This window comes from Aethalodelphis obliquidens, unplaced genomic scaffold (genome assembly GCF_003676395.1).
Source record: "Aethalodelphis obliquidens isolate GAN/ISIS:26980383/991018 unplaced genomic scaffold, ASM367639v1 scaffold34, whole genome shotgun sequence".
Lineage (NCBI taxonomy): Eukaryota > Metazoa > Chordata > Mammalia > Artiodactyla > Delphinidae > Aethalodelphis > Aethalodelphis obliquidens.
In genome coordinates, this window is record NW_020837978.1 from 10082940 (window position 1) to 10105041 (window position 22102).

The 22102-nt window shown below is 43.4% G+C and overlaps 1 protein-coding gene across 7 annotated transcripts in view; it reads right to left on the reverse strand.

The window, feature by feature from the left end:
• The window catches only part of TBC1D7 (TBC1 domain family member 7), a 162369-nt gene that overhangs the window by 28011 nt on the left and 112256 nt on the right, over nt 1-22102 (reverse strand). For 2 of the 7 annotated variants that reach the window (XR_003437546.1, XM_027128385.1), the window contains exons 1-5: nt 11902-12051; nt 10416-10572; nt 9291-9371; nt 5674-5861; nt 1652-1789 (exon numbers count right to left, since the gene is read on the reverse strand). Coding sequence is in view for 5 of the 7 variants with exons in the window: in XM_027128385.1 (XP_026984186.1) it covers nt 1652-1789; nt 5674-5861; nt 9291-9371; nt 10416-10527 (519 nt within the window). In the remaining 2 variants the exon portion in view is untranslated. Of the gene's footprint in view, nt 1-1651; nt 1790-5673; nt 5862-9290; nt 9372-10415; nt 10573-11901; nt 12078-22102 lie in introns of those variants that run through there. The other 5 variants (XR_003437547.1, XM_027128386.1, XM_027128388.1 and 2 more) reach the window with 5 other exon arrangements.

A 22102-nucleotide genomic window follows, 5' to 3' on the forward strand; every position in this document is an offset into this window, starting at 1 on the left:
GAAAACTACCTATGTGTATTGACATGGAAAAGCTCCCAGACATTAATTTTTAAAAAGAATTGTAGGGCCATATGAACAGTATGATAATACTTCCATCTTAAAAAAATTATATATATATATGTTATATACATATACACACACACGTGTTCATGGGAATGCACTCGCAACCTCATCCATTCCAATGCACATAGAATAGTCTAGACAAATACACCCCAAGCTAAGGACAATGCCCACGTCTTAGAAAGTGGGGGAGGGGAGGCGCTGGTGCAGGTCTGTGACAACACTGGATTCATTTGGATTACCTAATACTTCGAGAATGCATCTGTTACTTATGTTATTAAAAATAATGAATTTTTAAACAAACTATCAAAATGCTACTGCATTTACTCCAATAATAAGAAAAGCGAATCACAGTATGATTCACACCTCTTGATTTAATCAGGCAGCTAACGTTTCATTTCCATATGCTCCAATGCCATGCTTTTATTGAAATTAAGTGAATTAAATTTCAAAATTCTAAAATCAAATTTTACTTAATGCAAGTACATAAAAAACACTCCTGTTCAGTGCCCTGGGAAACGGAGGGCCGAAGAGTCTCGCCGACCACCCTAACGGACACAGCAGGGACGGATCTCCAGGGCCTGGCTGACCTGTGTCCCGCACCTGACCCTGCGTCCTGTACACGGTTACTGCTTTCTACAGAATTTCCAAGTAAAACAATTCAATGACTTAAGAGAAAAGACTCGTTTTTATAACATGAGGGAAAACACTGGGCAGAGAGAATGGCAAAGGACCCCTGGCTTGTGCTGATGCCAGATTCCCAAGTCAGAGTGTACAGGCCACCGGCTGCCTTCCTCACAGAGTCCCGACTCTAATGTGAGATCACAGTGTGCCCAGCTAAAACGAACCGACCACATTTCCCAGGCTCCACTGCAAACTGGGGTGGCCTAGTGACACAGCCCTGCCCGCCAATAGTCATGCAGAAGGCAAGTCTGTTAAAGGGTGACAGGCTGGCCTGGCTTGTCACTTCTCCTCCTTTACTTTCATCTTTGCTTTTCCCTTCCTGCCTAGAACAGGGACGCCATGGCTGTCACTCCAGCATCTGTCATGGGATCACGAGGGGAAGGATCACACCTAAGAAGGCTAGTACAGGAGGACACGAGCCTGGGTTCCTGGCCATACAATGGCTGTGGCACCAGCCCTGGGCTGCCTCCCCTCCAGACTTCTGCTTACATGAGAGAAGACAAAGCCTCTGTTACTTGGGCTTCCCATTCTACACAGCCAAACTTAAACCTTAGTACAGACGGTAATTCTAGCTAAAGTCAGGGGATTCTGGATCAAGATAAGGAATACCATAGAGCGGGGGGTGGGCAAGCTACAGCCTGCAGAGGCCAAATCCGGCCACAACCATGCTTTTATGTATTTTGTGTGACAACAGCAGAGCTGTGTGCTTGCACCAGAGACATACACACCCAGCCCACCAAGCTGGAAATATTTACCATCTGGCCTTTTACAGAAGGTATCTGCTGATTCCCACCACAGAGGGTCCACGCATAATTGTAGCAGCACCAGGAGATAAGGGTCATTTCCTGAGGACCCCCATCACCATTGCTCACGCCCACCCCAAAATAGCCATAACATCATCCCTCACCAGCTGGGGTAGAAAATCCCGGTACTTGTTATTCAGTTGGTTCACAAAGCATCGGGTGAGCCAGTAACAGTCAATGCTATCTTCCACCATCTCTTCCATGGCTTTAGCAATGGCAAGAAATACTTCATCTTCTGGCTCCTGCAAGATTAATAATAACTCTCAAGAGGGAGGTAGAAGAGAGAAATACAGAATTCTTTAATAATAATGAAGGCTTGCTCCCTAGATTCTGAAGGACCTGCAATGAATCAAAGTGGGACCAAAAGCTCACAGTCCCTCACTAAAAAGATGACCAAGGGGAGATGAGGATGAGTAACCAGAGGAATCCGAGTCAGCGCTGCTTCTGAACACTCAGCTTTCAAGCTGAACGTTCAGAGATTTTCCAACTTCTAACATGAAGGCCAAAGAGTCAACACAAACCCTAAGCAAGGGCTGACTCTACACCCAAGAGTATTCTCTGCACTGGAGGAGAATTCCTTTCAAACAGAAGTGATCAACAGCAAACAACTGGAGACCTTGTCAATAATTTGCAAACATTAAATGACCCCAAAAGGACTAATGAGCATTTTATTTCAAAGCATTCATACATAGCTTTAAATGACCCTAGAGTCAGAATCTTAGGACTTTGAAGAATGGCATTTCTCAAACCCTGTGTCAATACTCAGAGCATGAAAGCAAACCCTCAAGTAAGTTTTGAAAGAAATCTCATAAAAACTGGAATCCACTTGAAAAACCTGCTTTCTAACACCATATCTTACACCAAAAGCTTTACATTTTCATCTAGGATTTAACAGCTGAAGGGTTTTAAACATTGAAAAGAAACTAAGAAGTTTCCTTCTACTCCCCTAAGAAGTCCCAAGTTAAAACCAAAATACCTATTTTAACAGAAGTATTGCATTTTAGGCCTCCTATCCACTTATGAACATTCTACAAAATGTCAGGAACAGCAGAAAGTCTCCTTTCATGGACTCCCACCCGGCCCTGGCGCTGTGCTGGGTGCTCCCGAACCTGGCATCTCAGCGCTGCTCCCAGTTACTCTGAGACACAGCCAAGAGGACCAGCGCCCTCCAGCTGAAGGCAGCTTCTGTGTGCCCAGCCCTGTGCCGAGCACGGTCACACAAGTCTCATTAAAAGTTAAGGAAAATACAGCTTCTAGGGCTTGGCGACCAAGGAGGCTTGAGCCCAGAACAAAACTTGGACAGCACGTCAGCCTGAGGCCACGGTACAGGTGCCTGGACCTCAAGCCTGGAAAGCTGAACAGGGATGAGGTGGAAACGATAACCTACCATCTAGATCTCTCGAGCTAATGGATAATCTAACCTAACTTCATATACAGTTTAGGAACTTGTGTAGTACTATCAGCTAACTGCATTCTGCCGATGGGAAATAAAATTTAAAGTTTGAGGGTTCCAACTATTTTCAGGAATGTTCTCTCTTGATAAACTTCATCAAAGTGGACGACCTAAGATTTGCCCATGGGACCCAAAGCAGCCTCAAAAAGAAAGCACAAGTCGAAGTCCAAACTGCTGTACTAGCACACTGCAATCTTCCACAGCCACCAAAAAAATTACAGAACAGCACAGTTTGCAGGCAAATCCCTCTTCCGAACAATTCACTCTGTTTTAGCCAAAAGTTAAAATGCTTAGAGTGAACTGCAAGTTGTATTAAAATAGCCAAAGCCCAAGAGCTATAGTCATTACTTTGCCTGCCCTCCTCCACTCCCCCTCTCTTCCCTTTATAAACAATAAGCAGTCCAAGAAACTAGAGTGAGCGGTTTGTCAAAGGTGAAATCTATAAAGCAGGCTGGAGCCTGTGGGCCTGAGGCCAAGGAGGGGTCAGGGCCAAGGAGGCAGCCAGTGACTACAAGGCCTGTGCAGTCTGCAGGCCAGGGCCAGAGAGGTGGCCGGCCGTGTTGGTCACAGACAGAGGAACGAGCAAAGAAATAAATACAAATAAGAAGAGGCTTCCATTAGCCTCACTGTCACTGCCAGAGAAGGAAGTTGCAAATATAAAAAGGGTGAGGGCTAAAATGAACTTGTGATATTAGAAAGGAATTGGCACTTCTGGCATTAACTCAGGGTCTTCAATATAGAAATAAATAGATATATAAACATATAGGTGTGTGTATATTTCCTAGCTGTCTGCTGAGAGGGCCTAGAGGCAATGACACACCAGGGACAATGAATATACCTAGCACCCTGTTCTTGGTTTCTAACTATAGTACTCCAAAAAAAAAAAAAGCCTGATTCCAAGCCTGGGGTAGGGAAAGTATAAAATGAGCCTGGAATATCTTTTTGTGCCAGAAAGTAAGAAAGTGCTCAAAATGATGGGAACTTGTCAAAAAGACACAGAAGTCACAGGGCTTCCCTGGTGGCACAGTGGTTGAGAGCCCGCCTGCCGATGCAGGGGACACGGGTTCGTGCCCTGGTCCGGGAAGATCCCACGTGCTGCGGAGCAGCTGGGCCCGTGAGCCATGGCCGCTGGGCCTGCGTGTCCGGAGCCTGTGCTCCGCAACGGGAGAGGCCGCAACAGTGGGAGGCCCGCGTACTGCAAGAAAAATAAAAAATAAAAAAAATAAAAGACAAAGTCGTCACCTTGAAGGGGCTCCCGCTGGCTAAATATGGGACAATTTTAACATCAAAATAATGGTAGTAATGAATTATAGGCCATTGAATAAAAGAGGAATCTATAAATTCATACTGATATACATAAATGAGGGAGAAGGGAAAACTCTTCCTTACAGAAAAGTCAACGAATAAATGCAGAACGAACGAAGGAGTTAGAAGATCACCACTTGGCAATCAGCACAGTAAAAATTGTTTCAGGCCAGAGTCAGTGGATTGATAATTACATAGTTTCAAAGTACCTCCCCACAAGTTACTTATTAATTACAAAGGGAAAACAGCAACCTCACCTTGAAGAAACCTGGCAGACACCACCTTAACCAAGTGATCAAAGTTAGCAGCAAGAGTAATAAGTATCATATTTCTGTGGAATTCCTGCCAGAAACGCATAACTAGATTTTAATCATGAGTAAACACACAAACCCAAATTGAGAAATGTTCTACCGGCCAGTACTCTTCAAAACTGTCAGTCACGAAAGACAGAGGAAGACTGAGGGACTGTTCCAGATTAAAGGCAACTAAGACATGGTAAACGTAATGCATGATCCCAGATTGGATCCTGGACCAGAAAAAGAACATCGGTGGGACAGTCAGTAAAATTTCAATAACACCTACAGATTAGTTCATGGTATTGTATCACTGCTAATTTTCTGGTTTTGATAAGTAACCAGAGTATAATTAAGATGTAACATCTGAGGATGCTAGGTGAAGGTATATGGGAACACTTAACTCTTTATGCAACTTTTTTCTACTATCTTAAAATGAAGAATTAAGACAGAAAAAAAAATTTTTAAATCGTCAACAAATGGTAAAACTAGTAGTTGAAAGTTTGATAAGTTCTGAACCACAACTTTTATTGTTTAGATAAAGGGCATTATTGGGACAATTGGTCAGACGGGAATGGAGTCTGAAGATTAGATGTTAATACTGTATCAATGTCAACTTCTTGGTGTTGATGACAGAACTATGGTCACCTAGGGGAGTGTTCTCATCTTTAGCAAGTATACACTGCAGGAATCTGAAGGAACGGGATGCCGCATCTACGTCTTATTCTCAACTGGTTTGGGAAAAAAAATATGTATACATATATAGGAAAAATAACAAGGCAAACATGGTAAAATGTTAATGACTAGGGAACCGGGATAGAGGGTATATGGGATTTCTTGATAGTATTCTTGCAACTTTTCTGTAACTTTGAAATTACTTCAAAACAAAATTTTAAAACATCAGGGAGATTGGGTCAAAATGTACAGGGCTATGAATGTCTGGGAAAGATGTGTTGCTTTTATTCTACAAAGAGGAGCCATTGAAAGTTCCTAAGGTGAAACATAATGCAAACAAAGGCTGGCAGACGGAGCAGGTCTAAAGCTGAACCAAGGGTCAGACAAAAGCACCACTGACCAGTGCAAAGGAGGGGCTTCGAGGCAACTTCCCAGACTCCAGCCGATGCATGTAGAGATAGACTTCAACCTGAGGTGTGGCATCACTGATAAAGCGAATGACTTCCAGGGCGTGAAGGACATCAGAGTACTGCTCCTTGCGATACATCATCACCTGGGCATGGGACTCATGGTGTGGAGGCAAGATGCCTATAGAGACCCGAGGCAGGGGAAAAAAAAAAAGAGGGCAAAATACTGAGGCACCAATCCAAATTCCTCTTCTATGAAAGAGAATCCTGTGCGAAGCTGCCTACCACAATTAGACTAGAACTCACACGAATATTTATTTACCGTATAGATTATCTTTTAGAAATTCACACTATAAATCAAATTTTAAATACTATCAATATTCAAATGGCAATTACATCATTGATATTAAAGAGAAATGACACATCATAAAGCCTTTGAATAAATGTGCCACATAAATTCAAGATAAATCACACCAATTACAATAATGATGTCATTCAAGTTTACGGCTGTCAGCCTCGGGCCACCCTTAGCTGCTAAAGGCCTATCTCCAGTTGCTGTGCTCGGCCCCTAATATGGAATTGTTCCCATCCCCCAACCTCCACAATTCATATGTTGAAGCCCTAACCCCCAATGTGACTCTATTTGGCAACAGGGCCTTTAGGAGGTAATTAAGGTTAAAAGAAGTCATAAGGTGGGGCCCTAATCCAACAGGGCTAGTGCCCTTGTAAGAAAAGGAAGAGCCACCAGAGCTGGTGTGGTTTCTCTCTCTGCCGTGTGAGGACACAGCACACCAGGAGGTGATGCTTTACCAGGAACAAAATCGGCCAGCACCTTGATCTTGGACTTCCCAGCCTCCAGAACTGTGAGGATATAAATTGTTATTTAAGCCACCCAGTCTGTGGTATTTTGTTAAGGGAGTTGTAGCTGACAACACAGCCCCCTTCATCTTAGAACCACCACCAAGTGGTCAAATCCTTTTCTTCCCCAACAACTAAAACTTGCTCAAAGTCCTAAAGTCTCTTTAGAAGGAAAAAAAATCTCTAATTTTCACTACCAAAGTGACCTTATATTACATTTCAATGCCATTTTATGCTCATTAATATATTTAAACATGATGTCTACTCATTAGACTTTGGGGCAAGGACCACATTTTTTAAAATACAAACAACTGGCATGGAGAAAACACACTGTGAAAGAGCACTGGATGGGCCTTCAGTCAACTAGTCCCAGAGGTGTTAACACCAAGATGCTCACAAATGTCTCTCCGGGGACTTGTTTCCTTATCTTCCAGAGGCAGGAAATGGCATGGGTAAGCATTTCACCAAATGTTCTCGGCAGAACATGACCCCCAAGGGTCTTCATGAGAAAAAGAGTACCAGAGTCAAATAGATTTGGGAAGTGGTGACAATGAAATTGAGGCTTTAAGTTTTGCTGTAAAGAAAAACATCTTCCTTTATTGACCCCAGCCTCATTAAACTTCATGAAACTGTATCGTAGCCCAAGCTCCAGAGTCAAAGTTCCTGGGTCTGAAGTCTAGCTCTACAGTTAACCAGCAGGGTGACCCTCAGCAACTTACTTGATCTTCCTGTGCCTTAGCTTCTCCATCTGAAGAATGGGAAGAATAATACCCATCTCACACAACTGGAATGCTGACTAAACAAATTAACATACATAAAACACTAAAAGTACATGGCACACACTAAGCTAGTATAAGTGTTATTAGCTAGTACACTTGACTATGGCTCTCTCTTTGGTGCCAACTACCACAGATCCAGTATTCTAAAGAACATTCTGGGAAACGTAACTTGGATGAGCTCTGAAGACTAACACGGTGGGAGGTTAATGTTGGAACCAAACTCCCAACATAGCGTGGCAGCTCTAAATCTCGAGTGCCTTTTTTAAAAATTAATTAATTTTTGGCTGCCTTGGGTCTTCATTGCTGTGCGTGGGCTTTCTCTAGTTGTGGTGAGTGAGGTCTACTCTTCATTGTGGTGGGCGGGCTTCTCATTGCAGTGGCTTCTCGTTGCAGAGCACGGGCTCTAGGCACACGGGCTTCAGTAGCTGTGGCACACGGGCTCAGCAGTTGTGGCGCACGGGCTTAGTTGCCCTGAAGCATGTGGGATCCTTCCAGACCAGGGCTCAAACCCGTGTCCCCTGCATTGGCAGGCGGATTCTTAACCACTGCGCCACCAGGGAAGTCCCCTCGAGTGCCTTTAACGGCAAAAACAAGGCAGACTCACCTGATAAAGCAAGCCACGAAGAAGGGAGGTGATGGACAGCCTGCCAGGCCTTGGCGCTCAGCTGCAAAGGACAACTGTCCATCTCATACTAACCCGCTGGCATTATCAGTTAATAAGACACACAGTCTTTCTCAGCAGATATAAATATGATCGACATTCCCACCTAAAAGGCACCCCTGGAAGGCAATTTACTTTGATGGGCACTGGAAACACTAAGATTTTTTAAATGCTCAGGGAAAAACTGAGGTCGTTTTCACACACTCTCTGTATTTTAACCGCACGGTGACCTATTAGAAAAGTAAGTGTACAAAGGCTGGCAGGAGGCACAACAAAAAAGGCAAAGCACAGTGCTTTCTAGCACGGCTTGCATGCCCTCGCTGGCTCCACATTACACAATCAGATTCGGGACTCCAGATTTTTCAGGTCCTGAAAATATAGTACATTTTGGAAAGAAAACAAGGTCTATGAATCTAGCCTAACTTCAGATGGGCTCTACAAACCTGAGCTCAAATCCTAGCTCTGCCACTCACAGGCTATAAGGCTTCAGGCAAGTTATTTCGCTTCAGTCTTTTTTCCCCATCGGTAAAATTGCAACATTGATACCTGCCTCACAAGGGAATTCTAGGATTATCCCAACTTCTGGTTTTTTTTAAGAAAGAAAAGGAGGGTAGTAATGGATGGGTATTTTCTACATCAGCAGGTTCAGCAATAATAGAAAAAAAAAATTCCTTAGCTCAAAAGGCATACTACCAGTCACTCGGGGCACCTAATACACGTTTTCTTCCACAGAAACTGAGCGAGACTGTTTTTCCTTCTCCTTCAGCCACTCTTCACTGTAAGTTATTCATTTGTGCTTCTAGGAAGTAAAAACTCTTCAATTCCTTTTTTGATTCTGACAGCACTCCTTAGGAAGTTATACCTCTACAGCTGGGAGTCACAGACAAACACATCAAGAGCTAAACCCTAGGAGTTAATTTAGCTCAACATCCTCATTTTACAGATGAAAGAAAAAAAGGAAAAAAAAAAAAAAGAGGTCTACTGGCATCTTCTGGAAGGTTACTAAGCTGACAGTAAAGCCCAGACCAGTTCGCCTTTCTCCCGGCCCAGTGCTCTTCCCACACCTTGTCTCAGGAAGGTGCATCACTGTCTCTTCTAATGTCACCTGACGCTCAAGAGTGACACGCAGTGGACTGCCTCTGAAGGTCACCTTCTTCCAGGCTTCCAAAGTGAGTGGTGATTCAGGTTCCCGAGGTTAGACCCAGTACCCAGTAAAAGGCCTAAAGAAATCCTTTTTCTGACTGATAAGATGCCAATGATCCCATCATTCAATATTTTTGAAGATAAAGTTTCCAAATCTTGGAAATCATACCTAGAAGCACCTTCCAGACCAATGCACGGTACATGGATGGGAGCGGGAACCTCTGACTAAAAGTACAAAGTTTCTCAATATCTAGAGGAAGAAAAAGAAAAAAAAAAAATTAGATGCTTTTCATGCTGATCACAATAGGTAAAGATGCATTTCATGTCTGAAAACCAAAAGTATAGTAAGACATCTCTTCGGAGGCAGGCTGCTATATAATCAGCAAATCTAGGAAAGGTAACAGTAGACTGACTTCCAGCCCAGGTGTTCCAACTAGCTATGTATTTTTTTTTTCCAACTAGCTATTTAAAAACAACTCGTGTTTCACGGTGTAGGAGATGCATTTTGCATATATTACTACATTCACTATAACATCAGCAGTAGTTACTATTTATAGAACTTATTTCATTTATCCACATCGCAAGCCTGTTGGGTAGGTATTGTTTCAAAGATGCAGAAACTGAAGCTCAGAGCAGTTTGTGACTTTAAGTTTACATCGCCGGTGAGTGGCACAGTCAGCCTGCAAATCCCCACATTCACCAGTAAGCCACATGCAACCATCTTGGGCCTCAATTTCCCTACTTGTCAAGTGAGAATTAGAATACTTAAAATACAGACTGCCTAGTGAGGATCAAAGGTCAGGTGGGAAATGTTTTTGAAACTTTAAAACACTCTATGCATTTAAACTACTGTTTTTAACTACGGCTCAGTTTATTCTACTTTAGCAATAGAACAGACCTTATTATGACTGGCTTAGAATAAAAATGTCAATATATAATGCAGTTTCAGTATTTCCATAAAAGAAAATCATGGCAAGAGTTGCTGCAAATTTACCCAGAAGCTATGATGACACCTCTGAAAATTGAGAAAAGAAAATACATGGGTCTAATAAGAGAAAAAAATATTACTGACTACTAAAGAGGTCTTTCAAAAAGGTCTGGCTCTGACTCAGTGAAATATAAACTTGAAAAATCCTTAACTTCTCCCAAAATATACCATTCTGCTGCCATCCTATCATTAAAAAAATACGGCAGGTAACCAATACCTCTGGACATCTTTAAAGGTAACACTGAATTTCAGAAGATCTGGAAATGACTGAGAACCAATAAGGTAAATTTAACTTATCAAACTCACCCAGACAGTCATCTTTTAGGAGAATTTCTAATGATTTCTTTTCTTCAACTCCACGAAACCCCACTTTTTCATAATATACTGAACGGAAGTTTCTCTGGGAGTCCTCAGTCATGTTTCATTCTTGGAGAGATAGAATAGGGAGCAGAAAAAAGTGAGCCTAAAAACAAATGAAGAATTGATGAAAAATTGAATGATTTTCTCCAACTTTTCCATGAATCTGATACACTATGATAAATGGCCTGCCCTTGCATAGGACTCAGTATTAAACCTTCCCTTTTACACACCCTAACATCACCTCACCTTTGCACCTTGGCCAAAAACCAAGATATAAAACAAAAGTCCTCTGAGCAGCTGTAACAGATGGCACAAGGTTCATGCCTTAGCACTCCTATTAGGAGAGAACCTAGCACAATGGTATATTCTGCAGCTGTTACACACGTTCAAAGAAAAAAGTTACTGAAATAGGAAGACAGACAAAATGTCATGCAAAAGGGATTACCAAATATACATGATGACTGTTTAAAAAAATTTTTTTTAATTAAGAGTATTCCGAAATGTTAACAATGGTTATCTTTAAGGCAGGATTCCAGATGATTTTAATTTTCTTTCTTTGGCTTAGCTGTCTTTTCTAAAATGGGCATTTTGTAAAACAAAAAACTAAGTTATAAAGAGTAAAACAAAACCCCACAAACCCAAGTTCCTCACTTAGTTTTCCTTTAAACACAATTCTATCAAATGTAATTGTCAATTCAAAACCCACAACAGATTAAACATTAAATTATAAACCAGAAGAGGGGCAGGAATGTAGCCGGTTGACAAGTGATATCACAGAGTTGGAGACAAAATAATGACTTAGAATCTGGCATCAGAACTCAAAAAGTTCGCTGGTCTCTCTGGTTCTTTCACAATAACCTTCAGCAGGACTGAAGGCAAGTCGTCAGGAAAAGGTCAAATTAGGTCTGTGTTTTAAGAACAGAATGGATGTAATGCATTTTCCAAAAAATATACCACTGCCTGCCCCAAACGCTTAAAGCGTCGGTGCAGAGTATAACCCTCAGGTTTTAGAAATTCCGAGATGTCCCCAGGGGCTAGGGGAGGGCTGAGTTCTAGACAGCCAAGGTGTTCCTTATTGACAAGATCCTCACTGAGACGATTCGGGCACAGGAAAGAACAGAATTCGTTTAGATTGAGGAATTCTACAGAGTACCGAGCTCTTAGGACCAAACGTTTTTTAAAAGCAGGATTCCAAAGCATTAAAACACTAAATAAGGTGGGATTTATTTAAAAGCAGCATCTAAACAGCTGCAAGGCGATTCGGTGGCTGCCATCTAAGGACACCATCCTCTGACTGCAATGCAACAGCAAACGCGTCCTCCGGGAGGAAATAAAGTAAGTTTCCTTGCTGCCCAGCAGCGCCCACCTGATGGGAAAAGTAAACACACCCTGATCCAAGACCCCAGGTCCCACTCTCCCTATTATGCTTCACCTCTAGTAGTGGAAACCACACCCGGGTTCTGACTAACTGCTCCAGGGAGGCAGCGGAAACCTGACCCGGTGCGCTGACCTGCCGACCGCCCAGGGCCCGCCGGGCGGAGGGAGACGGCTGAACACCCGCGCCCAGGAGATAATACCCGGCAGCCGCGGCGTCCGCCGGACGTGACGTCAGCTCCGCTCCACGGGGCGGTGCCGAGAGTGCGCGTGCGCCGAGAGCCTGCGCGGAAGCTCCACCCCCCACGCCGTGGGGTTGGAGACTCTCCAACCCAGACACGTGAAGTAACGGGATGCAAGTCAATCTAGCATCTCAAGCTCCCTGCCCATTTCCCGCACCCGTCTCCCTGCTCCCTCTACTCATTCCTGGTCTGGAGAATCTCGCGACTACCTTACTCCCGCTGTCCCGGGCGGCGAGTGCCCGGGATGCTCTCCCCAACCCTACCGTGGAGGTGATCGCAGACCCCAGGATGGTACTCCTTAATCTGTCTGCGGTGGCAGACCCCTGCTTTGTTTTTATTTCCTTTTTCCTGGTATGTGGAAATAAATGACCAACCAAATGAGAAGTGTAAAGCAACTTATTGAGAATTTGCTGTACGAGAGAGTCAGCCCCACTATCACTTCTATTTGGGCAGAAACTCAAAGGCAGGCAGAGGAGGGGAAAGGTTGATAGTGGAAAAAAAGGGAAGGTTTCAGGTGTGCCCTCGTGGGAGGCTGTTGGCATGGGGAAGCTGCAGGTAGAGGAAAAGCCGGGTGTCCTATGTGATCCGTTAGCCATATCTGGCTTTCTCTGGCTGGTCCTAAATTGAAAAGCAGGGATACAAATTAGGGAAGCTGTAAGATACTAATCAAGTCCAGGCCAGTTGCTACAGTAGTTATTGTTCCACTTCCTGGGTTGTTTCTACAGCTAGCAGTCAGGCTGGCTTCTTAGGCTGGTTTTTGTGGATAAGGGGTTGTTTTTCTAGGCAGGTTGTGGGTCCGTTCTATTTTCATATATGGTCGACTACTGTCTGTATATTCAGCCTCTCAGTTAAAACACTTTAAATTCTTTGAAAACTGAAGTTTAAAAACAAGATATACAAGCCCCAAGTTTTTAGACTCAGCAGACAAAATTACTCTTTAAAATAGCTATTAAAGTTTATAAACACTTTCTCTGCTTACCTTGTCACAGACCAGCACTGGTCTCAGGGACAGCCCTCCAAGCAGCACCAGATGAGTGGGTTTTTAAACCACTTGGGTTTGCGAGGAACTGTTACCGAGCCAGGTTTGTTTTGTCCAATGCATAGCAAGCCAAACGCTGAGACACCAAGGTTTGCAGCAAAGAGAGGGAGAACCGTCTCAAAGCGGCTTCCCTGAAAGAGGCTTGGGATACTTATGGGCTAAAAAAGAAGCAGGAAGATCAGAGTCATGGGAAAGGTGATTGGGAAAAGGTGTGGGAAGGTCATTCTGCACAGGTGTAACTAAGCTACAGGCCTTCGCACGTTCAAAAGATCACCAAGCAGAAACTCACGCATGCCCAGTTGGAGGGTCGGTGGTCCCATCTAGTCTTAACCAGCTCAGCTCAAACTAGACACAGCTGATTCCAAGTTCCTGCAAAACAACTCGGGCAAACATCTTACTGTTACCGAAAGCGAGTCCCTGTGCCCAACGCACAGCGAGCCCAGCAATACAGAAATGTCAGAGTTTGAAGCAGAGAAAGGTTTATTGCAGGGCCATGCAAGGAGACAGGTGGTTTAAAAACCCCTTTTACAGGAAAGGTGAGGGAGGGCTGTGGTTACCTGTGGTTAGTTGTTGAAAACTTCTTGGAGTCCAATCCTTTGTTCTTGCAGCTGTCCATGCAGATCAGGTCATGGTCAGGTCACTATGTTCCTGTAAACCTCCATCAAAACAAATGTTATTCTCTGTTCTACAACTTTTTATCTAAAGGTGTAATACTCCTAAAGGTAACAAATCCCGTAAGCAAAGTAACATCAGTACCTCTCATTTTACTTGGTCAAAGTCCTAAGGCTCAACCTTCGTCCTCTGAGGCCCAGGTCCTAAGAAGAGGGGGTCGCTGGGTGGGCCGGGTACCCTGGCCGGGTGCATTCGTCCAGCACCCGGGTGTGGGTCCTCTGACCTTCACCCAGACTCGGCTGAAGAGGCAGGTCTCAGCTGGCAGCACCTTCAGGGCCGGGTCCCCAGACCCAGCCCCGCCGTCATCACTGAGGGAGCCAGGCACCCAGCCTGCCCTCAGGCTCCTCAGGACCCCCAAACAGAGTTGGGTCCCACAGACTGTGACCCAGGGTGACCGCCACCACCAGGACCACTGCGATGCTGACCGTCGGCAGAGCGGGACCACTGACAGTCATGCACTAAGGCCTTGACCTTGCACTGATGGCTGTGCACCCGCCCCATCCCCGTTACTTTATAGCTTAGGCCACGGGCCACCTGGAGGACATGCAGCCTTAAAACGACCTTGATGAGTAAAGGCAGGTGAAATGGATTTGACCCATGGTCTCAGTACCACCTAAAAAGAAGTCAGTTCAGTGATGGGAGCGGCTTCCCTAAGAGCCCAAATGTGTACAGAGCAGACCACACAGGGGCCAAGCTCTAGAGAGACTCTTAGAAATCAACAACACCAAAGTCAGTCCAGTTACAGTGTCAGTAGGTTTGCGGTATAACGGCTACACGGAACTTTAAAAAAGAAGCGCGTGATGGTTGAAGGCAAACACCTGTGCTTCTCTCCCCGACCCCGCAAACACCATCTTTAGCTCTTCAGCACTGGGGTTCTAAGCCTTGCTTAGGCAGTGTTTCTTCACATTAGCAAGTAGAGTTTTTCAAGTTTTAGCTTTCAAGAATTCCATTTACTTCATCTAAACTTTGGACCGGTCACTAAGTCTTACAATCTTCTTTTTCTTACCTTTACAGTAGAACTAATAGTGGTGATGATCTCACAGAGGTATTGGAAGGATGAAGTGAGAAAATGTGTAAAGTTCTTGGCGATGCCTGGCACCTGACACAGTGAGGTTATGTGTGAATTGGCTGCTATTAGCTAAATGGTGACAGAACGTGGTTGCCTTTAACTGTCATTCACTGTGCTTTTCGATGAGCTGACAGACAATATTTGGACGCTTCTATGGGAAATAAGTCTCTTGGAGACGATGCTTAACACTGCAGCCAGAGTGACCATTTAAAAATGTCCTTCCTCTGCTCAAACTCCTGCAGTGGCTCCCCATTTCACCCAGAGTAAAAACCAGTGTCTGCATCGTGTGCCTCCTCTTACCTTATCAAATACCAGGGTCCTTCTCATGTCTGTCCTCTACGCCTGAAATGCTGTTTCCCCAGAGAACCACGTGGCCTATTCCCTCACCTCAATTTTGAACAAATGTTCCCTCCAAAGTCCTATTCCAAGCACCTTACCTAAAACGGCAAACCCATTACCTGAATCTCAACCTTCCCATACTCACCTCCACTTTTCCTTTCTTCCACAGCACTTATCATAATCTTAGCAGGCAAGAAAATTTTGTGAAACTGAATGGAAATAAGAATTTTAAACGTCACAGGTGCCCCTTGTTTGAATGTATCCCTTGCTACCTTCACCCCTTAACGCCCTGTAAGCTGACTATCCTCTGGTGGTTAATTATTCTCACTAAAATTATGGGAATAACTGCCCTGCTAGTCAACTCACTTTCAAGATTGAAAGGGACTCAAAGGTCAGCCCGTTCCATTCGATGTGATGGGGCTGAGAGCTAGATTTCAGGGTATGAAAACAGCACAAAGTGTTTAGGAACGGCATCACATCTTTTTAAATTCACCTGTGGTAGGATAGCAATTATCAAATACCAGAAACCTCCACTGCCCGCCTCTCTTTTTTTAAGAGATAAGGCAATGGAGACCCAGTGAGGTTACAGCTCTAAGGCAACTGTCTTCATTTTGAGCAGCAAGCAAAATTAACATAGTAAAAAAAATCCATTAAAACATGATTGGGGGAATATATAAATTCAGGTGACTGACATATAAAATCATACCTCCAAAACATCTGAAGAGGGACAAATCCCGGAGGCTCCTTCATTTCGGTCATTTGGTGGAGAACTTGTTCAGCAGGTCTGAGTTGGCTAATCATAGGCAGACACCAGGTGCAGGCCCCCAGAGTCCCTTTCTGACCAGGGAGCTTCCCTTAGTGTCATAGCAGATCTGTGCTTCACCCAACCCCATCACTGTAAATATGTGAAAAATTAAGGGGAAGGGGCTCCCCTTGATTGTGATGTTTGTCTGCAGTGCATGGACCCTCTATGCCCTGCCTAAGCTGTGGAATAGAATCGAAGGATTGCATACGCTCCGCTATTTTCTACTTGTAAATCTTCCCTCTAATAAAGCCTACTTTATACTTGCATCATTTGGCACTAGTGGTGTGTTTTCATGACCCTTTTTCAGGATACATGATTGTACACAGAGCTGTCCTGTTAGAGGGAGGAAATATTACTTTACCTGTCAAAACTGGTAGGATATGTATTACGTGGACGTGATTATGGCCTTCCAATACTGTCCTGGTATATGGAAACCTCTGGTCAGAGGTCAGAGGTTGCCTCGTGCACGTGGGGTCATTTAGCTAATAATGAATCCATTAGCCACCGCTAATTATTTGACCTTTGCCCTGTTTTATATTTTGCGTGAATCTTTGGCCCTTTTAGTGTCAAGATGGCAGGTAAAGTCATCAAAGTTAAAATGAAAACTCCATTTCAGTTTCAGTGAAACTAGAAAAAAATATAAAGTAGCTGAAGAATTTCCAGAAGCAGTAGAGAGCAAGCAGGGCACATGTAGGAGAAAGTAGAGAGAGACCCCAAAGCGGCCGACCTCACAGCCAGCAAAACACATCTCCCAAAGGCATTCTGATCAGGAACAGATGTTAGAATTTGCCAAATGCTTTTTCTGCATGGAGATAATCACGTGGTTTTTCATAAGTACTTTGTTAATATGGTGAATTACACGGATTGATTTTCAAAGGTAAACAAATTGTGCATTCCTGGGATAAACATCACTTGATCATGATGTATTACCGTTTTTATATATTGTTGGATTTGATTTACTAGAACTTTGTTTATAAATTTTGCATCTATTTTCATGAGGGATGATGTTCTTTGTGTTCTTTTTCCTGTTCAGTCTTTATTTGGTTTTACTACCAGGCTAATGCTGACCTCATGGAACAAGTTGGGAAGTATTCCTTCTTCCACTTCTATTTTTTGGAAGAGTTTGTGTACAACTGGTGTTAGTTCTTCCTTGAATGTTTGGTAGGATACACTAAGGAAACCATCCAGGCCTAGAGATTTTTTTGTGAGAAGGTTTTAAGCTATGTATGCAATGTCTTTAAAAGATAGAGGGCTATGCAGGACCTCTATTTCTTCTTGATTAAGCTTTGGTAGTTTAGGTCTTTCTAGAAATTTCTCCATTTCATTTAAGTTTTAAAATTGATTGCCGTAAAGTTTTCCATAATGTATCTTTATTATCCTTTTAGTGGCTGTGGGATTTGCAGTTCCATGTCCTATAGTGAGATCACCTCTCTCACTCAATGATCTTGGTAATTTGTATCTTCTCTCTTTTTTTCCTGATCAGTCTGGCAGGAGGTTTATCAATTTAGTTGATCTTCTCAAAGAACCAGTTTTAGGTTTTATTGATTTTTCTCTATTATTTTTCTGTTTTCTACTTCACTGATTCCATTCTGATTTTTATTCTTACCTTTCTTCTCTTTTCTGTAGTTTAATTTGCTCTTTTTTTCTAGATTCTTAAGGTGGAAACTGCTTGGAGACTTTTTTTATAATACATGCATTTATTACTATAATTTCTCCTGAGTATTACTTTAACAGCATCCCACAAATTTAAATAACTCAGTTCATAATCCTTCCTAATTCCCTTTGATTTCTTCATTGAACCATGGATTATTTAGAGGTAGGTTATTTAGTTTCCAAAGATTTGAGGAATTTTCCAGAGGTCCTCCTATTTCTGATTTTTAATTTAATTCTGTTGTGGTCAGATAATATACTTGTTATGACTTGAATTCTTTTAAAACTATAGGGAATTATTTAATGGTTTATCTCAGTAAATGTTCGATATACTCTTACTATGTATCTTGCTGTTGTTGGGTGGAGAATCTTATGCGCATCAATTTTTTCCCTCTGCTTGGCCTATTTCATTTAGCATAATGTCCTCCAGATTCATCCATGTTGTCACAAATAGCAGGATGAGTTGGCATCCTTGTCTTGTTCCTGATCTTAGAGGACAAGCTTTCAGCTTTTCATTGTTGAGTATGATGTTAGCTATGAGTTTGTCTTGTACAGCCTTTACTATGTTGAGGTATATTCCTTATATACCAAATTTATTGAGAGTTTTTTTAATCATGAAATGATGTTGAATTTTATCAAATGCTGTTTCTATTGAGATGATTGTGATCTTTATGCTTTATTCTGTTAAAGTAGTATACCCATTTGTTGATTTGTGTTTTTTTTTTTTTTTTTTTGCGGTACGCGGGCCTCTCACTGTTGTGGCCTCTCCCGTTGCAGAGCACAGGCTCCGGACGCACAGGCTCAGCGGCCATGGCTCACAGGCCCAGCCGCTCTGCGGCACGTGGGATCCTCCCGGACCGGGGCACGAACCCGTGTCCCCTGCATCCGCAGGCAGACTCTCAACCACTGCTCCACCAGGGAAGCCCCTCAAGATATTTCTTGAGCTCCCTTTTGATTCCTTCTTCCACTCGTTGTTTATTAAGGAGTGTATTGTTTAATTTCCATATATCTGTGCATTTTTTTCAGTTTTCTTCCTATTATTGATTTCTAGTTTCATACCATTGTGGTCAGAAAAGATAGTTGGTGGGAGATAAACCTGTCGTTCTTATTCCACACCTTCATTGGAGACAGAGGGCCAAAAATCATTTTTAATCTTACCATTTTCTTTATTCATTCTCCAAAGTTCAACAAAAGTTTCATCAGAAAAATAATTTAAGAAGAAATTTACCCAAGTAACCATACATTTGATAAGGGCAACCTAAGTAGCACATAAGAAAGGCCATGGAAATTGAGGTACTGTTGCCTGGAGTGGTAGGTGAAGACACCGTGGAGGAAAGAGAACTTGAGCTGAGTATTGAGAATTTGAGCCCTTCCCCTCCTTCCGTTGACTCTGAGGCCAAACCAAGTGCTTCCAGATTCTTCTGGTGCAATTTAGGAGACATGCCAGATGCTTAAACACATTTAATCGCTGTCAGATTAATTCCACGATCACTAAAGGGTTGCTCTTTGTTCATATTTATTTTTGTAATGATCACGAGCAGGCATTTTTTGTATAAATGATGGTATTTTTGACAAAAGAAACAGCACCCACTAACCACAAAGGAAATGATAATGTGTATGTGGAAATGGGACTTGGCCAATGGCAGCTGTGTGGGTATCACAAGAGATAAGGCTTGAGAGCAGGAAGGGTCAGATGGAGAAGGTCAAAGGAGCTGGACCAAGTGCAGGCAGCGGACAGGTGACTCAGATCAGGAAGACTTTGTAACCATGGGTCTCAAAGACCTGTAAAGGGAAGAGACTTGGAGGCAGGAGGGCCTCTCTGGAGGTGCAGAGGGAAGGAGGGATGGGTTTGGGCATCTGATAGGCTATGAGAGGTCACAGCTAACTTGGGACTCAAGACTGGATATCTGGGATATGGGGCATGAAAAATCAAGATGAGGGCGTCAGCAAGGTTTGAGAACTGGCCTCATATCCTTGCAAATAGGCTGAGCTTGAGGCAACAAAAGTCTGCATTTGATGGCAAAGTGCAGAAGCAGTTATAGACCGTAGGCCCATGTGAACGTGCAAAGCTGTGCTGTCAAAGGCACCGTGAAGAGCAAATTCTAAGACATTCAATCAAGTCTGGAACAAAGTACATGCTGATAACTCCCTCCACTTGGGGTGAGATGTTGCTAGCCTTCCGCAGTAGAAACTCTGCTCGGTGTAATTCTCAATGGAAGCAGCAGAGGGCAGCAACGGTAGGCGGTTGGGATGTTCCTCGCACTGAGCTAGGGAGAACTTCATGCCTAAGGGGGTGTTGGGATTCTGCCTCCACCAAGATCTAGCAGCTATTTGCAGATGCTTGGGAAGGGAAGATGGACCCTGGCTTGTCAGGTAGACCACAGATCCATCTTCTTGCAGATGGAAATGCTGAGCAAAGTAACAAAGACCTCTTTATTCTCAAGTAAAAAGTATAACAGCTAAATTTATTGAGTGCCTTGTGTTCTAAGAGCTGTATGCATATCACGCCTGTTAACTATTTTAACAAATGGAAGCAAATGGTGCTACTATTTCCACCACATTTTATAGGAGATGAGTTCAAGTGGATGCAACTTGTAGATGGTTGATATCTGGCTCCCATACTTAACCTACATTATGTTACCTCTCTGTGCAGTGGTACTGTTATTGGGGTGTGTGTGTGTGTGTGTGTGTGTATGTGTGTGTGTGTGCGTGTGCGTGTTTGCGCTTTGGTGCATAGTTTTTGTCAGTCGTTTAGATTTAGGGTAAGATGGAGAATTTGCAGGTGTTTTGGATCTTCCTTATAAACCAAAACACTGTAAGGCGGTAGTAACAAGATTGCCGGAGTAGAGCTGCTTAAAGTGTAGTCCTCTGACTAGTGGTGGTCCACGGACTGTGTGGGATGGGTGTGCAGCCCAGGAAGTACAGAAATTCAGAGCACACCCTTAGACGCTCTGAGAGCAACTTGAGAGAGTAGTTTTATGCCTATTGAATCTAATAATAAAAATTGAGGGCTTGAATTTGTATCTTTTTAATTTCATTTTCTAGTAATTCATATTGATTATATTTGAGAAAAGTTAAGTCCACAACAGATTGGAATTTTTTTTTAAAGCTGGTTCTTTGTCACAAGATTGCATGAGAAGCACTGCAGTGGAGTTCATAACACAGACATAAAAGTCTGTAGGATTTTAGATCTGTTCCTTTTACCAGGGAAATGAACGCCCCACACAAGGATTAAAACATGGAGGAGCTACTCCTGTAAACCCTTCAACAGCTCCACTGATGGTCATGATTAAAATAGAACGAAGGGCTTCCCTGGTGGCGCAGTGGTTGAGAGTCCGCCTGCCGATGCAGGGGACGCGGGTTCATGCCGCGGTCCGGGAAGATCCCACATGCCGCGGAGTGGCTGGGCCCGTGAGCCATGGCCGCTGAGCCTGCGCGTCCGGAGCCTGTGCTCCGCAACGGGAGAGGCCACAGCAGTGAGAGGCCCGCGTACCACAAAAAATATATATATAACGAAGAGGGATGAGGTGGAAGCAGAGGAAGGAGGGCAATGGAGACGGAGAGAAGGGAAGGAGAAATCTTGATAAGACTTCAGAAGGAGCAGGACCCTTTTCACTTCTTGTAATGACTCAGGAAAAGCACAAAATTATAAAGAAACAGATGGTGTATGGAATCATTTTGTTTAACATCTGCCCTTAGGTATTGCTGAGGCATCTTTTGCACGTACATTTGACACAGCAAAAGATCCCAAGATCCATGAAATAACCAGGCTTTCACAAGGATTTATTCCTAGTCACCTATCATGAAAAATACCTAATTTTCAGTTGAAAGATGAGCCCTTGGCCTTATTCTAGCTTCGGCATCAAAAAGCTGCTATCTAGGAATGTCGGGGGAGAAAGGTTCTAGGAGAAGCGGCATTTCTCAGAGGAAAACAAAAACATAAACAAAAAGGAACTTGTCAAGGCATAAGTAACATTTTTAAATGCAGCAGTGGAGTTTGTTACAGGAAAAGAGTAATAAAATGCAGTGTCCTTTGTTCACTTGCAGACGTTTTCCTCCTTTGAGGAAATAAAGGGGAAAATGCTCAGCTCTGCCTTGATTCAGAAGCACCTGACCAGCATTGCACAGAAAGACGTCCACCCACATAATAGGATTTGCTAGGATGTGAGAGTCAGCAATGACTTGGAGAGTTGGGCCTGAGCAACTGCAAGAATGGGGAAGACGGCAGGTAGACGTCTGGGAGGAGAATTTGGGCACTAGTTCCGTTTTGGACGTAGTAAGTCTGAGATGTCTATCAAACATCCACGTGGAAATGTCATGTAGATGATTGATCACAAGTCCAGAGATGTCAGTTAAATGCCTCTCAGCTCCAAATCCACCTTTCCGTGCCTGCTCTGTGATAATGGAGCTAAACCCTGTAAACGTTTTTCCTCTGCCCTCTGG